Consider the following 19,301-nt stretch of genomic DNA (forward strand, 5'->3'; position numbering starts at 1 on the left):
TAACGGCACTCTACTCTTCTAATTTTTACTAAATGCTAGAAATTATTGCAGTCAGATTAGTTATATTAACAATAGAAAGTGAGCCAATGTGCCAAATAGTCAGCTTCCTTTCTTTACTTATTGCTTTCCCTTTCTCCTCTTTTAGTCTAAAACTTTCATCCTTCCCATAGCAAGAGCAGGTGTGGGTAGGAAGAAGAGAGACTAGCAAAGCTGCTGCAAACCAATAGAATTCCTTTGGTTGCCAAATATTTCCCTAGCTGGAGAGAATCATGAGGTCTATATTTGTGGGAGAAAGCCTAAATCATAGCCAATTATACCACAGAATTCAGGTTGAAATTTATAAAATGCCCAATAAGTGGAAGGGAGGGGGAAAGAGAAGGTGCTAGGAAGAGAGTTAAGTGCAGAAAAACTCTTGACCAATGTTAACGATAAAGAATGGGTACACTATCTCCATCTTTGTGTGCTTCATTGGCAAAATACTTTTTGTTACATGTGGTGGTGTTTACTTTGAGAATTCCTTGTGATTTGCTTTTGGTTTGCCTATGCACTGTTTTGCCTACTGCTCTGCAAGTGTTAAAGTTCTCATCCTTCAAAACCTTTATTTATGTTGTAGGTTAGGAGTGGCACAGAGTGTTAAAGCTGCAGTACTGCAGTCCTAAGCTCTGCTCACGACCTGAGTTTGATCCCCGTTGGAAGCTGGGTTTTCAGGTAGCCCGCTCGAGGTTGACTCAGACTTTCATCCTTCCGAGGTTGATAAAATTACCCAGCTTGGGGAAGGCAATGGCAAACCACCCCGTAAAAAGTCTGCCGTGAAAATGCTGTGAAAGCAACGTCTCCCCAGAGTCGGAAACGACTGGTGCTTGCACAGGGAACCTTTCCTTTCCTAGGAGATTTAATCAGTATCATATACCTTGAATTTGCATAAAAACTAAATGTTTTCATATAAAAGCTGCCTTTTCCTTTTGTTGAAGGGTTTGTCTTCTGAGGAAACTAATATACGGAAAATCTCTACGTGTTGTCAGGTTGTACTGCAGGGTATTTGTGTCCATGAGATTGGGTTAACCACATATTACTTCATACACACATGAACAGCTGTTTCAGAGAATGGATAATGAGTCATGGGAGAGATAAGGCATCTTGTAGCTTGTAGATTAATTTATCTGTGTCTTTTGTATCCCATTTAGAGTGAGTATGGACTGTCCAGATTTCATAGTTTCAAAAATTAAGAAACAAGGCCATGATCTGGATCACCCAAGCAAACCAGATCTCATCAGATCTCAGAAGCTCAGCAGGGTCGACAAGTACTTGGATATGGGAGACCTCCTTGAAATACCAGCAGTTGGGAGGACAGGAGCAGGCTTTATTCAGCCATCTCTCTGAATATCCCCCGGTAGGGGTCTGTACCAGCATACAATAGATGTCATTAAAATAGCAGAAGTCAAACATCAAACCAGGATCAGCTTAAGGACCAGTTCTAAGAGCTTGGGAGAATATAAATGTCTATCTCTCCCAAAATGTACAAATGAGGAGAAATGATAAGCCCTTAGTTCCTTAGCTGTAGAGCAAGTATTACAAATCTTTGCTCCTGGTGGATGTCTGTCTCTTGAATCCACATACATTGGAATTCTGAGCTTCATGAGAAGATCTCGGGGGGGGGGGGTGTAACATGGGAGTTGACATCCTCAAGGATATTCTAGGCCAAAGCCATTTAGTTCTTTAAAGGACAGCACTAGCACCTTGAATTGTGCAGCTAATGTAATTACTGTAGCACTGGTATGATGTGTTTTTTGCTTCTGTATGGAGACAGGTGGCAGCATTTTTAACTATCTTTGGTTTCCTGACAGTCTTTTAAGAACAGTCTCCCATGGAGTGTCTTCCAGTAGTCTTATCTGTATATCAAGATAAATATGAGAGTGGCAAATTCCTTGAATCTTAATAGCTAAACCGTTGAATCAGTTTAGTCCAATAAAATGTAAAACTGACATTGACAGCCACCTGATGTTCTAATACCAAGGCTAATTCAGGAGAACTCTTACGCTCTTAGACACTGTGACACTGCTTCAGTGAGAGTATAATTTCCAGAATGTGGATTTCCTATGTTGATCAGTTAATTGGATCATTCACCGTCAACATCATCTCTCTCTTACCCGGATTGAGCTCTGGTTTATTACTTTCATCCAGATTTGCCATTCCCAGATTCCTATACAAACTTCAACCACTTCCTCAGGAGTTCAGGGAGAACTATATCACACTCCCACACATGACACTGCCTTATACTAAATAAGACAATCAGTTCATCAAGGGCAATGCTATCTACTCAGCCTGTCAGTAGCTCTCAGGCAAAGAACTTTTACATTAACTGCTGCCACCTCATCCTTTTAAATGGCTATGCTGGGGATTGAACCTCTAGGACAGGAGTGTCAAACACGGCCCGCAGGCTGGATCAGGCCCGCAGAGGGCTCCAATCAGGCCCTCCAGCGGCTGACTGTCATCTGCTTCATTTTCCCTTGCCTGCTTTTTTCCATCGCCATTTTGTGTTTCTCCCCAGATAAGCCAGAGTAGCAAAGCAGCCTTTCCCTCTCCCCCCTCCCTTTTCCCAAAGGGAGGAGCAGCCTCAGTCAATGAGGGAGGTTGGCTCTATAGCTCTGCTGGTTGATTAAGTTTGCCAGGCTCAATTAATCACTCTGCAGAGCTACTGAGACAAGCCTCTCTTCCTTCTAATGAATGGCTAAGGCTCCTCCCTCTCCTCCTGCCCTGGGGAAGGAAAGAGCCAGAGCTTCCTTTGCCCAGTCCCCACCATCAAGAGAGCTACAAAGAGTGCATTTAGCAACATTTTAGTGAAGGTATGAGCTTTTTGCCTTGCTACAGAGAGAGAGAGTTGGGCTTGTAACTGGGTTCCTCTCTTATTCACTGTACTCATGCCCTCCAGTCTTTCTCAATAGGAAAGCATGTGAACTATTTAGAAGAAAAATATCAGCATTAGACTGAGAGTGTGTTCCACCCACAGGTTTACCCAGCAAATTTTCCTTATTTTTTCTTTCACATTTTCCTTTGATTGGGGGTCTTGAATTTAGACTTCCCAGATAGTAGGCTGACACTGACCACTGTACATGACTGTCTCTCTGTTCTTGTAGTTGTTTTTTGGGGGGGAAGTTGCATTTTTTTTTAGCTGTAGTCATTTTTCTAGGGAAAATTATAGTTTTGTAGACAAGCACATAGCCCTCAGTCTGTGCCATGGTGCCTTCACATGTTCTTGACTAGTATGTGAAGCAACGTCTACACAAAAGCTCACAATGCCCAGCTGCTTCATGTTCCTCTGGGTCTTAGGCTTAAAGCATTGACCATGAGATGTCTGTAATGAATGTCAATGAATCAAAAGTAGGTTTGCAGCTTACAGATGTGCACACCTGAACAGCACATATTCAAGACTGGTACAGCACAGACATTGTCTGCAGCTTTTGATGCAATAATTCATAGCAAGAGATGACAATTATCCAAAACTGTAAAACAAAATATTGCAAGTGGGCTAATATTTTAAGCAAAAAAAATCTTTAATTGTGTGTCTGTGCCCTTTATAAAGTTTATATGTCCACTACCTGGCATTACATTTTATGATACACATGGCTCGGCTCGACAAGGTCTCATATATTTCAGATCCGGCCCTCATAACAAATGAGTTTGACACCTCTGCTCTAGGACTTTCTGCATGCAAAGCAAAGGCTCTTCCTCTGAGCCATAGCCCTTCCTTAGATCTTTAGATGAAGCCTCGTAAGGTTTCATGTAGATGTTAAACAGCATGGAAGAAAAACTCTTGAGGAAACCCATAGGGCAGGGGTGGCCAACGGTAGCTCTCCAGATGTTTTTTGCCTACAACTCCCATCAGCCCCAGCCATTGGCCATGCTGGCTGGGGCTGATGGGAGTTGTAGGCAAAAAAAAAACATCTTGAGAGCTACTGTTGGCCACCCCTGCCATAGGGTAAACCTCTATGGGATCTATCTCCAAGGACAGGAACAATTACAAAGCAGTGGCTCTCAGTCATAGTCTTATATTTTGGGACATATAGTTTTCCTCAACATTTACTAATCACCTAATCAAGAAGAGCAAAGTTCAAGGTAGGACACAATGCCCTAGATTAATCCATTTATCTGTTAAGCATTCGTAGGTGAAATGAATGAAAATTGTTCCAAGTTATTATGATAGAATCCAAGATGCATTCTGATATAAATCTTAATGATACATTATCAAAGTCAGAGCAAATGTGAGTTATTTTCTCTGCAATGTGTTTTGAAAAAAGAATTTGCAGCAGTCTGAAGGTAGCATTGTCTGAGCTAACATTGGCATTGTTCTCCAAAAAGCCCACACTCTTCTGGAAGACATTCTTACCATAGTTTCCAGGATTTAAAAGAGGGAGAACTCCTCAGGGAAAGGAGTAGGCTGTGGATCACCTCCATTGATAGTAACTGCAATAAGTTTAGTTGAAGAATAGGAAGGGGAAAGCCTGATGACACGAAATTTATACTTCCTTCCCCCTTCTGCCACTGGTATGTCTCATAGGCTCCCCAACTAACCCTCTTTTGGAAATGCTTCTTAAGCATGGCAGAAATCAGGAGACTGCATAACTTGGCTGTTCTGCAGGATTTGTCTGTCTGGTCAGAACAGTCTGCAAGCCAAGAATTGGGTGTTGAGCTTGTAGCTTTTTGCTTGGGTTATTTGTAACCACTCCCAGGATTCACAGGCAGTGTCTTGAGACACTAACTGGACTCCATGGTTTCCTAACTTCATGCATGCTTAGGAATGTCTGGGGTTGCTATGTGTAGGGCAGTGTCTGCAGTTCCATATGTCATATCGTGGTTGTGATTCAGTACAGAAAACTATGTAAATTATTTGTATACTTTTTTGCTGATAGTTGGATGGGGGTCATTTTGCAGGTTCAGGCAATGTTAGATGGGTTGTGCAGAGTACTTGTGGATGGGCTTATAGAAATCTATTAATGAAGTAGGAAAATAGTAGTTAACTGTTATTAACAACACATTTGTAATCCATATTTTTTCCTAAATAGACACTTCTTGAATATGCAGAAAAGTGGAAGACATCTGAAGATCCCTTGCCCTTACTGGAAGTGTACACAGAGGCCATTCGCAGTTATGTTAAAGCACGACCTTACCTTACCTCTGAGTGTGAAAATGTAGCCTTTGTGCTTGAACGCTTAGCTCTGTGAGTTTATTTTGTTAGTTTTTGTCATATTTGGGGTTTTTAATTGCTTGATTTTTTTTCTTAATGGTGAATAATATTTCTAGATAATCAGAGCTTTAGTTTCTGTTTGTGTTATAAGCAGTTAACTGGCTTGTCAACCTTGCTTGCTTTTTTCAGAAGTTGTGCTGAACTTTTGCTCTGCTTGCCTCTTGAGCTGCCTGAAAATCAGTGGAAAGACTTTCAGTCCTTTATACAGGTGAGAGATTTGTTGGTCTTTTACACATCTGGGATCATAGCTGAGCTGCAAGGGGGACACAAATTAGGTTTTAAAAAATTCCTTTATCTGTACTACTTGATTGTTTGTTGTCCTGAAGTAAGATAGCTATTCTCTAATATTTCAATCTGTTCCCCTCCTTGGGTTTTACTTAATTCTGAGGATTTCACCAAAAACGGTCTTTGGTTAGAACCCAGTTCAAGTAAATTGAATGGGAAGTGGAGAGGAATACTGCAGGTAAAAGGTGTTTGTGACCAAAATTATGTCAGGCATATGACCAAAATGAATTGAGCTAAAAATGTACACATTGCAGCATAATAGCATCCTAAGGTACAGATGGGACAGAATATGGGAGTTTGTTTTACATATGTGACACAGCCTCCAGTTGGGATAGCTAGGATTTGCAGTGACAAAAAGGAATGTGGGCATTCCCTCTAAGCTGGGCACATGAATGGCCTCTCATTAACACAGGAAGTCCCACTCAGAAGCAGTCTGGAGCCGCGTAGGGTCTTGCACTGTCCATTGCCAATTTTAATTTTACAGCATTTATTTTCTGCTCAAGATGTTAAGTGTTCTGCTCAGAGGGTGTGTTGCAGGGAGGATTAGCAGGAACATTGGTTGGGTCCAGACTAAATTTTCCATCAGCAGATTATCACTGCAGCCCACTCATCCCCCACCTCCAAAATGTGACTGTTAGATGATATGGAGCACTAAGAAATACATACGTGGAGTCTGGAATAGGAAGGAGGAATCTGTGGAAACTGCCAGTTTAGATTCTAGATCCAACCCTATATTTATGCTTGAGATTGCAAGCTCTATTTTTTGTTGTAATCCATAGAGCAGGGGTGGCCAATGGTAGCTCTCCAGATGTTATTTGCCTACAACTCCCATCAGCCCCAGCCATTGGCCATGCTGGCTGGGGCTGATGGGAGTTATAGGCAAAAAACATCTGGAGAGCTACTGTTGGCCACCCCTGCCATAGAGCATAAGGTATACTTCTATCATCACACAAAAGATATATGTACTTTGAATTACAATACTGTAGTCCTGCAAGAGTACCTATTGCCAGGATATCAGGACTAAGAATGTTAGTTTTGCAATCTTAAATGACCTTCTGATTTGAAATTGCATTCTTTTTCATTCATTGTTGACCAAAGAATATTATGCTCTTGACAAAATTACCTTCTTTCAGAGCTGTTACTGGTAATAAGGGTATATGCTTATTTTTTTTCTGGCCAAAACTTAAAAATGTTTAGGATCATTCTGCTCATTCAGAAGTAGTAGAGGAGATACTTTGGAGTAACAGTTACACTTCCTTTGCTTTGCTACAAAATCCCTTTTGTATAGGCCTGAGTAACAATTGCCAGCTTTATCATGCTCTCTCTTCTCCCTCATCATAATCTTTTCATGACATTTGATAGTATCAGTATCAATAATCTTCACAGTTTGAGGGGATATGGAAAAAAGGAGCTATAAAAACTAAAGTAATCATGTTAGTTTTAATTAAACTGCAGTATCCCTATGTTCAAAAAGGCAAGATAATCTAGAATGTGAATGCAACAAAAAAAACAACCCTGTCTTTCTTCTGTTTGCTGTCTTTGCTTAATAGTATTTACTAGTGATTCCAGGCTGAAAGACACTGTTGTCATCCATGGAAACATTCTTACACATATTTTTAAATAGCCAAGAGTTTGTGGCTTCTTATAATTTATTGTACACTTAGTACAATGTCAGTTTTGTTTTTTCAGATGGCTCATATTAAGTTGATGGAGAATGGCAACTGTCAGTTACATTGTTTAGTTCTTCTCGCCCAAGAGAGTGGGATATGGAACAATCCAGTTCTTTGCAGTATTCTTTCCCAAGAACCAGTGGATCAAGATAAAGGTAGGGTTGCACTGTTAGCAGAAAAGGGGTGTAATTATTGTAATTTTTACAGGTCAGATGGGGAAAATCATCTAAACTATACATTTACATGAAATGTGTTCACAAAATAATTAATCTTGCAGTTGGTCAGCTACTTTTTCTCAGATTCAGCCATGCAAAAATCTAAGTTTGGTATAAGAGAATTGTGACTAGGATGGGAACGTGTGGAAATTTCAGGGAAAATTTAGGAACATAGATTCAGCACTTCCTCACCAAGCCTAAACATATTGTACCGCTTTAACAACTTAATTGCATATTTTTAAAATTAAAATATAAAATTATGGCATTTAAGATTATAAATGTTTTCTTTTTCTACACGCAAAATTGGGATTATACTGAATACTTGAGAATGAGCTGCAAATTTCAGCATTCTATATCATCATAATTTTAGCTGTGCTGTCGGAGAGCTAGAGAACAGAAACTGAAAATAGAAAACAATTTTAATAAACTAAAAATGTGTAATTTTAATAGGAACCATCTCATACAGTAACAATATGGCTAGCAGCATATTCCGATACCGAGTTTAACCTTTGTAAAATTTAAAACTAATAGTGTATTATTTATTTATTTTTATTTATCTGGGATTTATATCCCGCCCTTCCCACCGAGTGGCTCAGGGCGGCTTACAACATATATATTATCATATGCATAGTATATTCATTTCATCAGAATTAGTCACATTTAAACAGTGAATATATCTTTGAAAATTAGTTGTGTATATCTACAATGTATGCAGAACTGTCAATTTTTACATAAAATTCTTCATGGAACACATTTTGAGTGAGTTGACACCTTGTCTTGCTCATACAGAATCGCAGAGGAAGTTTTGTTGGGGGGGGGAGGGGTGGATTTCGCTATTGTTCCCTTGCAGACTCACAACTTCTATATGGATCCTGTTTCTACCCTGGCTATGATGAGGGCCACATTATGCTATATGTGCAGCTTAGCTTCTCTCTCTCTTAGAGGCAGAAGAAAGATCCTGACTTGATTGCATGCACAGCTTGTAAGTGTAGCTTAGTCTTACTGTATCCCTTGCTCACGAATTAAGTATGCCATGAAAAAAGAAACCTTGACATTATAACTTTTAAATGTTAATAATATTAATGTAACTGTTAATTCTCATTCAAAAGTTAAAAATGTTCGCTTTTTAAAATCTCAAGGTCCATCTGTATCTAATTTCAGTAGCAGCAAAGGACTAAACTACCTGAAATGGTAAACACTATGGTTTAAAGGATTATTAAAGCCTGTGGGTGGAAGACCAAGGCTAAAAATTAACAGATGTAATTCATTACTGCATGGTTTAGAGGTGAACAAAAATATAAATGAATTTTATTAGATTCAGGAAATGAATAAATTATGAAATAAATGAATAAATAAATAAATTCATCTTTTTGTTTCAACAATGAACATCCCATTATAATAAAGGAATTATGCATGCATACATACTGAATATAGTCACATACATATAATATGATGAAGATCTACCAGATTTTGGAGTCAGTTGTTTCTTGTGTAAGAGTAGAGCTAATGGTCTGCAGTAATTATACAGTTATATCTATGTAACCTTTTGCCTTAAAAAGGCAAGGTTAATAGTCACAGGATTGCGGATGCCACATTCAAAACCTGAACACATCTAAACAAAGTTTAATAAAAGGTGAGGGAAAACAACTAAGTTGACAGGGAGGTTTAACAAACAGTATGAATAAAACTTATAATGGCAGTCCCAAACTTAGGGCAAAAAAAGAAGAAAGCCTTCTAGTCACTTTTCCTCACAATCACTGAGAAGCCACACTCTCTCAGGATTGATTACTCACTTCAGAAGATGGTCATTCTTCTGCTAACTGCCTTTCTCTGTCTCCATAGTCTGTTTTCCCCAGGAACTACTGCTTTAAAAATTCTCCCCACTATCAGGAGGAAAAACACCCCAGCTTCTTCCTCTAGCTCCTCCCTCTAAGAATTCCGTCCCTTCTCCTTCTACCATGTTACCAAGCAACCACTCACTCCGCCTGTCTGTAGGGAGTACATCCCTCTAGAGAGCAGTGTTTTTAGGCTAGGCCCACTATGCAGGTCAAAACATATAACACACTTTTTAATAATAAATCATTATTTTTACAAGGCTTACATCTCTTTTGTTAAATCTTGTCTATCATTGTATAATTAATCCATTCTAGTAAATTTAGTTGAACTAGTTGCAGCTTTCAGACTAGTGGATTTTAAGTCATGGAAATGATATCTCAGTGAGGAAAGGATAAACATCACCACCACCACCACTGACATTTGATTTATATTCCACCCTCCACTCAGAGTGGCTTACAATCTCCTTTATCTGCCTCCCACACAACAAACACCCTGTGAGGTAGGTGAGGCTGAGAAAGCTCTCTCAAAAGCTGCCCCTTTCAAGGACAAGCTCTGCGATAGCTATGGTTGACCCAAGGCCATTCCAGCAGCTGCAAGTGGAGGAGTGGGGAATCAAACCCGTTTCTCCCAGATAAGAGTCCGTGCACTTAACCACGACACCGGTCATACGTCGGCGCAAACCCTTCCTGTGCCCATGTACTGGCTCGTCTGCTCCCAAAAGACTTTTCACCCCCTCCCTGGATTGCGCTCTAAAGGCAGTTTCTAACTAAGATAAGATAAGATAAATTTATTTTTATATCCCGCCCTCCCCCGCCAATGGCCAACTATACCAGGCCAGGGATATCGTCAGTGCTAATTCCTTGTTTGACTGGGTAGGGAATTTTTTTCTCTCTATAGAAGATCTATCCCCTTTCCTTGGCCTGAATGGGAGTCTTTATCTAACTACTCTATGGTCCTTGCCAACTCTCCTGAGATAGATCCTGATTCTAGCACACTATTATAAAGTTTGATAATAATTATGCTCTTTGTTTGAATATATTCTGGTCTTTTTCTAGACTTGTCTGTGTTCATTCATTTCCTTTCTTCTAATAAGCTTATTTTTATCACAAATCAATAATTCTTTAGATTTTTGTTATTCATTTTTTGCCATAGCAGTGTGGATTCCTCTTTCTGTTTTCCCCACACTATTAGTGTTTACTGCTGCCTTCCCTCTCTCCAGTTTTCCTGTCTTTGTTAAACTGCTCTCAGTCAGGACACAATTCTGGAACTTTTAGTCCTTGACTCTTCTCAGCTAGGGCTAAAATCAAACTGTCAGTACTCAGTGAAGGCAGAAATCTGACTAAATATCTCCTCAGTATGCAGCTCTCTCTGGCCTTTTCTGCTCTGCTGATGCTAAGCAGTCAGATTCCTTGGAGCCACCTATCACTGAAGACTCTTTGTTTCTGCAAAGAATTAACTCTTCACAGTCCTTCAGCTGCTTGTACAGCACTTCTAAACTTCTTAAAAGTGTGATCCATCACAGTTCAGCTGAGAATATGATATGGGAGGGGGAGCTCACTAGAAAGCTCCATGGATGTTCCCCAGTGATTGGTTGAAGAGGCCAGAAGTTTATGGTGAGCATTTTTCTATAAGTATAGTCTGTGTTACAGAAAGCAATCCTTACCCTTTACCTTTTTACTCCCCACTCCTCCTTTCTGCAAGAAGATACTTATATTACGACCTGAATTTGATCCCAGCCGAAGCTGGGTTCAGGTAGCCAGCTCAAAGTTGACTCAGCCTTCCATCCTTCCGAGGTCGGTAAAATGAGTACCCAGCTTGCTGGGGGGAAGTGTAGATGACTGGGGAAAGCAATGGAAAACCACCCTGTAAAAAGTCTGCCGTGAAAGCATCGTCACCCCAGAGTCGGAAATGACTGGTACTTGCACAGGGGACTACCTTTATCTTTCATGGAACTATATGCTCTAAGAATCAGCTTTGTTGTTGCAGGACCTAAGTAGGATTTGTAGTCAGCTTTGTTATTTTTGCGCATTTACACTACTATTCAGCTATATGCTTTGTATTACCTTTTTAAAAAATTCTTCAATAAAGCCTTCTTTTGCTTTATGGTGTGTGTTACTCGAGGAGCTATTGAGACCAAACCCAGGTAAAGCTTAGTTATGCTAATCCAGCTGGTCTGAGGGATGGTTGCAGTGGCAGTTTGGTTTTGTTTGTTTTTAAATTAACTCGGTTTTCTTAGCCATGTTGATGTATTTTGTAGATTATCTTTAGAGATGGGATGGATAGAAAGTTCAGTATAAAACCATCTGGTAGCTTCTCTAATTACTTTCTCATCTTACCATTAAGTTAAAGTAGTTTCTACCATTATGTTTATTATGTGTGTGTACTAAGGTAGGCAAACTCCAGCTCATGTGCACACCATACCATTTGGCTTGGCACCTGGGTTAATTTTCTGACCATGAAGCATGTACAGCAGAGCTGGGGCTTGATTTTTCTCCCAACATGACCTCTTTCCCTCCCTTTTACCTTATTGCCCCTGGTTACTGAGCTACATCTCACCTCGCTATTAGAGCAATGCTGTTTCCTGAATAAAACACTTGTTAATTTTCTGACTGAAAATTTCGTAATCTGGTCCACTTAATTCTACTCACTCTCAGGGTTGCAGTGTTTAAACATCTAGACTCCTCAGCTTCACTGACACATACAAACCCCCCTCACCACGTTAAGGTGTGCATCCAGAGCATGGGTTCATTTATTTATAAAATTTGTATGCCATTTCATCACAGACCTGCTCTGGAGTGTTCAAGTTTTTCCCACTTGACACTACCATTCTTCAAGAGATGAACTCCATTCTGTAGAAAGAGCTGGAAGAAGCTGAACTCTTCCATACCACTCTGCTGTTGTCAGTGTTCAGCAAGGGAGCCCTCATCCTGAGTGTTGCAAAGCAACCACCCAGCCTTCCACCTTTATGAGGCATCATGATTGCTAGAGCCAGTGTAAATGAGGGGCAGCGCTCAGCACTTTCTTGCCCTCGATTCTCCTGCACCCTCCTCCCAGTAGTTCAGGTTGTGATGCAGAGAGGCCATGACAAAGTAGAAACATGTTGCTTACTTGTCACTGTTCTTCTATGGAATCATTTTTGCACGCTCATGACTGGTCTTTCTTTCCTGAAACTATTCTCAGTCAAGCAAAAAGTGAACAATTGCAAAAGAAATCAAAACCAAGAAAAAAAGAATTGCTGAGAAACAGTACCACGCATAAGTACAAAAGCATTGTGTAAAAAGACTCTGAAACTTATTCCTGAGCTTATGGATTAATCACCCGAAAAACCCTGTGTACATTTCAAAAGCCAGAATGGTAAAAATAGTGCTGATGTATAAATAAATACAAAATAACCATTTGTTTCCAAAGCATGAATAAAAGAGCAAACACTTTTTCATAGTTGTTTTCCTCAGCGGTCATAGAATAATGCACAGGGATAAAACATCACAAAAATGCAAAAAAGTATAATAAACAGAGGGCCATGGCTGCTCTATACTTAATTTTAAAACTATATATAGTTTTAATGTATATATAATTTATATATATATATATATATATATATGAATGACATGATGTGATGTGATATATACATTTTCAAACTCAGAATGAAAAGCAGATCAGATAAATTACTGATCTTATCTGAGAGCCAGTTTGGTGTAGTGATTAAATGCACAGACTCTTATCTAGGAGAACCAGGTTTGGTACCCTCCTCCTCCATATGTGCTTGCTGATATGACCTTGAGCCAATCACAAGTTCTCACAGAGCTGTTACTCTCAAGAGCAGTTTCTGTCAGAGCTCTCTCAGCCCCACCCACCTCACAGGGTGTCTGTTGTGGGAAGAGGAAAGAGATTGCAGGCCGCTCTTGAGACTCCTTCAGGTAGTGAATTGCAGGGTATAAATCCAATCTCCTTCATCCTATAAGCTTATATGTTGTACCTCCTGCAAATAATGAATTAATAAATAATGCTGTAAAAATGATTGGAAATGAAAACTTAAACATAATCACACGTATATATGTCTATACGAGAAGATGTGTTTATACAGTGTGTGTGAGAGAGAGATGAGTCCTGCCTTCAGAAGACATGTAACCTTATTTTATCTTCATGGTTTTTGTGCAGGATCACACTGGGGACTGCTGTGTGCAGGCCAGCCATGGAAAAGATTTCAAAAGCTTTCTAGTAGACTAGGAGTGGCCCTCCTCTTGGTGTTTTCCTGTGCTTTTAATCATTCTTCATAAGGTCTGTCAGGTTCTGTGCAGCTCTTACCAACTCAGCCTCTTTGATATGAATCAAATAAGGATTTTATTGAAGAGATGCATGTTCACAGCAAGACATTCTTTATTAGAACTAATGACTCAAGGCAGGGCCAGATACTTAACCTTATGCATTACAGTTAGTGACATAACTCCACGCAGCAATTTTTTTGGACTACTGTAATGCCCTCTACATGGGGCTGCCCCTGTGCTGAACCCGGAAACTACTGCTAGTGCAGAACCGGGCTGCTGTTAGGGCTCCCTAGGTGGGAGCACATACAGCCAAGGCTGCGGGAACTGCACTGGCTGCACTGGATTCATTGCAAGGTGCTCGTTATCACCTTTAAAGCCCTATATGGCCGAGGACCTGCCTACCTTAGAGACCGTCTCTTCCTATACGTTCCCCAGAGGGTACTGCGATCTGGTTCTCAAAATCTTTTGGTAGTCCCCGAGCCAAAGGAGGCCAAACTGAAGGTTACCAGGGAAAGGGCCTCGATCATAGCTCCCCACTGATGGAACCAACTACCGGAGGAGGTGCAAGCCTTGCAAAGCCTTGCCTAGGTCCGCAAGACCTGCAAGACTACCCTCTTCCAGCTGACTTTTGCTTAATATGGAATTTACTGTATAAGAAATACCGTCGCCATGGAAAAACTGTAAGATGGATAACAACGAGATTTTAGCATTAAACTAATCGATGGTTTTAATTAGATGGTTTTAATGTAGGATAATAATATGCATATATGATTTGTAATATGCTTTGTAATTGCCTTGTTTTAACTGTTGAAATGTAGCATATTATGCTATGCCATGTGAACCACCCTGAGCCTGCATTGGCGGGGAGGGTGGGATACAAATTAAAGATTATTATTATTAGAAGCATTCAGAATACCTAGCTGCTCTTGTTAAGTTTATATTCTTGAAAACAAAATTCAGGGTTCTTTTCACAGGCGTGTTGATAAGCACCTGCTGCAGTCCAAATCAGCAATGTGCAGAGTTGCTTTTTTCTTGTGCACTCCATTCTATCTAACAGCTATTGAAGCAGCTAAGCAAAGCATACATGGATTAAACCATATGAGCAAACAGTAATTATCATAAGGAGAATAAAAGCATATTACACGTAACCAGATTCAACAATCAATATTGGAAATCCGATGACATAAAACCATTAGCAAAAGCCTCTTCTTGACAAGGACAAAGGTGGTCCTACGACCTGACCCTGCCTTCTTACCAAAGGTTATCTCCTCCTTTCACTTGTTGCAGCCCACCGTACTGCCTGTTTTCTTTCCAAATCCTACTGATGATGCTCAAAGAGCTCTGGATGTTCTGAGAGTTCTTCTTTCACTTGGACAGAATATGATCCTTTCCTGTGGACTCGCAGTTGTTCACATCCTACTCTAGTCCTACAAAGGGTCACAAGATTTAATCTCTGAGGCTGTCTAAATGGATCTCATCTGCCATTCATCTGTGTTACCAATTAGATGAACGGCCCTTACCTGCTTTTCCTTGGCTCACTGCACAAGCACCATGTCTACTTCAGCAGCATTCCTGGCTGGTGTTCCTGTTGAACTCATCTGTTGTGCTGCAACTTTTCAAGTAGTCATCTGCGCAGTCACACACACACATATGCCTAACTTACCCCACTGCTAGCATCTCTTGGTTACTTACCTTTAGGTGATGTGGTTTACTGCTGGCAACTGGAGGGAGCTGAGCAAGTGGTGGCTTTCTCAGCTCCAGGCATGGACAGTCAGTGCCTGCTCCCCAGATTGGAGAAAAAGCCTGCCAAAAAGAATTAGCACTAGAAGCTTCTGATTGGAGCCCAATATAGGTGCAGTACCCATGTGTGTGACTTCACAGATACCCACTTGAAGATCATCAGTTAGAAATACAACCTGTTTATTCTGCATTTCAGTTAGGCAACACTCTGTGGGAAGTTGTCAGATCGCTGAGTCACCTTCTCTTCCACTCTGTCACATAATGTGATGTCTCAGGATTGTGTACATGGTTTTTCCATGTTAAAGATGCCAGGTTCTATCCTTGGCATTTCCTACTGGAAAAGTCTCTGGTAATCAAAAATACTTTAAATTATTTTTGAATTTTAAAATGTCTCAAATGCCATTTTCAGTTGTTAAATTAAAGGATGGTCCTATCCCTTCCCTGGAGTTCCTGGGCTGAGCAAATAGCCAAAATATATTTTACTGATGGGCCACAGTTTCTTCAGGGGAGAAGAAAACACATAACCAGGGTTGCTCAGTCAGTGAAGGGACAGAAAAACAAAAAGAAGCTCTTGCCTCTGAGGGAGGGATGTGGAAAGGGTGTGTCATATTTTGGCTATTTACTCAGCTCAGGAATCTGAGGGAAAGGATAGGACTGCCCTTTACCTGGGCCCTTGAAAATGGTACTTGAGATGTTTTAACATTCAAAATAACAAAAGGTTTTATTTAACACCAGTTTGGTGTCGTGGTTAAGTGCACGGACTCTTATCTGGGAGAAACGGGTTTGATTCCCCACTCCTCCACTTGCAGCTGCTGGAATGGCCTTGGGTCAGACATAGCTATCGCAGAGCTTGTCCTTGAAAGGGGCAACTTTAGAGAGAGGTTTCTCAGCCTCACCTACCTCACAGGGTGTTTGTTGTGGCGGAGGCAGATAAAGGAGATTGTGAGCCACTCTGAGTGGAGGGCGGAATATAAATCCAATGTTGTCGTCTTAACATCAAGGGGAAACGTCAGATGAAATCAGGGGTTGAAATTACTGAGGCAAAACTAGTACAAGCACAGACTTTTTTTCTTCTGTATCAGGCTAATGAGAGGGTCTTAAATTATTCACAGTTACTTAGATATTTATATTGAGAGGCTTTTGTTCCAATGTTTTTCCAAACACTCTAATATACTTTATTTGTATAATTGCTGGCTCTTTTGGTGCACTGAAGACTGGTACCTTTTTTCCAGTACCGAAACCCCCTCTCTTGGAACACCAGTACTCTTCTTGAGTTTTCCACTGACTTTTGAGGTCTGTAAAGGCAGTTTCTAATCATATCAGGGGTCTTTGTCTTCCTCACTGTCCCTGCCTGACTGGGGAGGGAATTTTCTCTCTAGAAGATCTATCCCCTTTCCTTTGGCCTAAATGGGAGTCTTCTCTACTATCCAGTTACTTGCCATACTTTCCCCTAGTTTTCTGTGTTCAAACTGCTCTCAGTTAATGCTTAATTCAAACTATTTTCAGTCAAGGCTAAAATTGTACTCTGTCAGCACTAAACCCCTTTTCTGTCAGGTCTAGTCTCAAATGGTCTCAGTACAAATCACTTCTCTGTTAAGACAGGAATCTGACTGAATCACCTTAGCATTCAGCTTTCTCAAGACTTCTTTTCTCGCAAGGCCTGTGGTTCCACAAGGCCTGCAAGGCTATGCTGTTCCAGCTGGCATTTGACTGACATGACAACCGTCGCTGAGGTATTAGATCTGAATGGATGTTTAAGACCTCTGAATGCCATCTCTATATTATACAAAATTAGTACCAGATTGTTTTAATGTTTTTTATTGTTTCATTATATATTGTGAGCTGCGCTGAGCCTGCTTCGACAGGGAGGGCGAGATATAAATCAAATGAACCTAAACCTTTTGCTCAGCTGATGCCAGTCAGATTGCCTGGAGCAGCCAGTCACTCAAGGCTCTCTGGCTCTGTAAGAATTAATCCTTCACAGTCCCTTAGTTGTTTGTATAGCACTCATATGCCTCTTAAAAGGTGCAGTCCATCTCATGACCTCCCTTTGAATTCATTGCTTAAAAGGAAGGTTCCCCCATCCATTGTGTCCTTAAGTTACGTTCTAGCCAAAGAAGGGAAAGGCTTCAAAAAGTGATCCACCTAAGAAGCTGTAGGCTCAAGAATAGAGTTGCACCCCAAAACAGTGGGCCTGTATGGTATAGAGATGACAATAGATAAAGTTGAGTTATTCTCTCAGAAGGAATTCATATGTAGATTTAGAAGTATATCCTCCTAGTAATGTCTCCTCTAAGATGTTAATGATATCTTTCTTAATCAGCTTAGTTAGACTGGAGGCACATCTAGAATAATGTAATATATTTCTCAATAGTCTATAAATTTTCTTTGAATAGTCTTCTTTATCTTAAACAAGAATAGCACTCTCTTAATTAAAAATAGTGTCATTATGTGCACAAACGTATTTAAGAGCCAGATTTTCCTGTTTAAAGTATGCCAGACCAGATACCTTTTGCTCTTCCAAATATCCCTAATTACTAAATCTTTTTTTTTAAATGCAGTTTAGGGTTATTGAAAGTGAAACTGAAAGTAAATTTTGTTACCAATGTATTTCTCTAATTTTCTAAGGATGCCACTTCCCCTCTTTCTAAACATTCGCTGAAGTTCTAAATGGATCATATCTAGGAGTAGGAATGAAGGACTGTCACGTTCTCAGGGCGTATGCAGGAGGGACTCTAAAGCCAGCCCGAAGTCAAAGTTCAGGAAGTCAATCAGGAGCCGAGTCACCACAGCAAAATCGCAAACCAGAAGCATAAGTCAGTGTCCAAAGCTAAAGGGCCAGGGTGCCAAGGAATTCAAACCGGTCAGGAACTGGAATCAGGAAGGAGTGTGGATGCAAGCGAGGGAATCGACTTGTTGCTTCCATGAGGTTGCCAAGTCCCGGGCATGAGTTATATGGGAGCCTCAATCAGCCTGCTCCCTGGGTGGCCGTAGTTCTCCTAGTGCTCAGGGCTAAGAGATCGGAAGCATTGGTGTGCTGCATGCCTGCGTTCTGCCAGTGTTTGGCAAAGATGGCTGCGCATTCTTGAGATGGGAGGGGGAGAGCTTGGAGGAGACTGATTGTCAACAGGTGCAGGTGCCTGGAACATGGGGAGACTGATTAATGGGCCAGCTGTTGGTTCTTCCTGGTCTGTTAACCCTTCCAGCTCCCATTCCTCAGGGCTCATGACAGTCAGGCTCTTCTGAAGTACTGAAAATCCATATTGTGTGAACAGTGTCATTAAGATCTTTTTGTGACCTTTAAGAAGATTCAGAGTTCTTTTCATCCCTCATTTCAAATCTCCTTCCCCAAGAAGCTCCTAAGAAAGATCTATCAGATCAAGAGTTAGGGCTCCCTGCAATAGTTGTCTTTAATTTGCTGCAGTGTAATTTTATGTTTTGAAAGGAACTGATCAGGAAGGTGTGGCTCTTTCCCCTTGGACATGCACATTCAGCACTGCATCTCCAAGGGAAGAAAACACCTGTGCCTAAAAGGTTACTCTAGAAATTTCCAAATTAGTGTTCTAAACAGGCACAGAGCCCATCATTGTGAATGTACAGATGACCAAAGAATAACAGTAAAAGATAGTAACTTGTTTATTATGACTGTCTTTATGTGCCTGTAGCATTACTACTATCCCTGCCTTTTTTATCCCATTTCATCACTTCCTCTCTAAAAAGTAATTAGACTGATGACTTTACCTGTGAGGATATCTGTTTTCATATTGTAAAAGTACTTAATCCTGTTGATCTGAGGGATGGTTGCAGTGGCAGTTTGATTTTTTTTTTAATTAACTTTGTTATCTTAGCCATGTTGATGTATTTTGTAGATAGATGGATGGACAGAAAGTTCAGTATAAAACCATCTGGCAGCTTCTCCAATTACTTTCTCATCTTACCATTATGCTAAAGTAGTTTCTACCATTATGTTTATTATGTGTGTACCGATAGGCAAGCTTCAGCTTATGTGCAGACTACACCGTTTGGCTTGGCACCTGGGCCAGTTTTC

The 19,301-nt window shown here is 40.5% G+C and overlaps 1 protein-coding gene across 1 annotated transcript in view; it reads left to right on the top strand.

Annotated features, from left to right (window-relative positions):
* ZNF292 (zinc finger protein 292) overlaps positions 1-19,301 on the top strand; it is a 70,218-nt gene that overhangs the window by 31,594 nt on the left and 19,323 nt on the right. The window contains exons 2-4 of the mRNA XM_060236791.1: positions 5,061-5,215; positions 5,372-5,450; positions 7,217-7,352. Of these exons, the coding sequence (XP_060092774.1) occupies positions 5,061-5,215; positions 5,372-5,450; positions 7,217-7,352 (370 nt within the window). The remainder of the gene's footprint in view (positions 1-5,060; positions 5,216-5,371; positions 5,451-7,216; positions 7,353-19,301) is intronic.

Source organism: Heteronotia binoei, chromosome 1 (genome assembly GCF_032191835.1).
Source record: "Heteronotia binoei isolate CCM8104 ecotype False Entrance Well chromosome 1, APGP_CSIRO_Hbin_v1, whole genome shotgun sequence".
Taxonomy (NCBI): domain Eukaryota; kingdom Metazoa; phylum Chordata; class Lepidosauria; order Squamata; family Gekkonidae; genus Heteronotia; species Heteronotia binoei.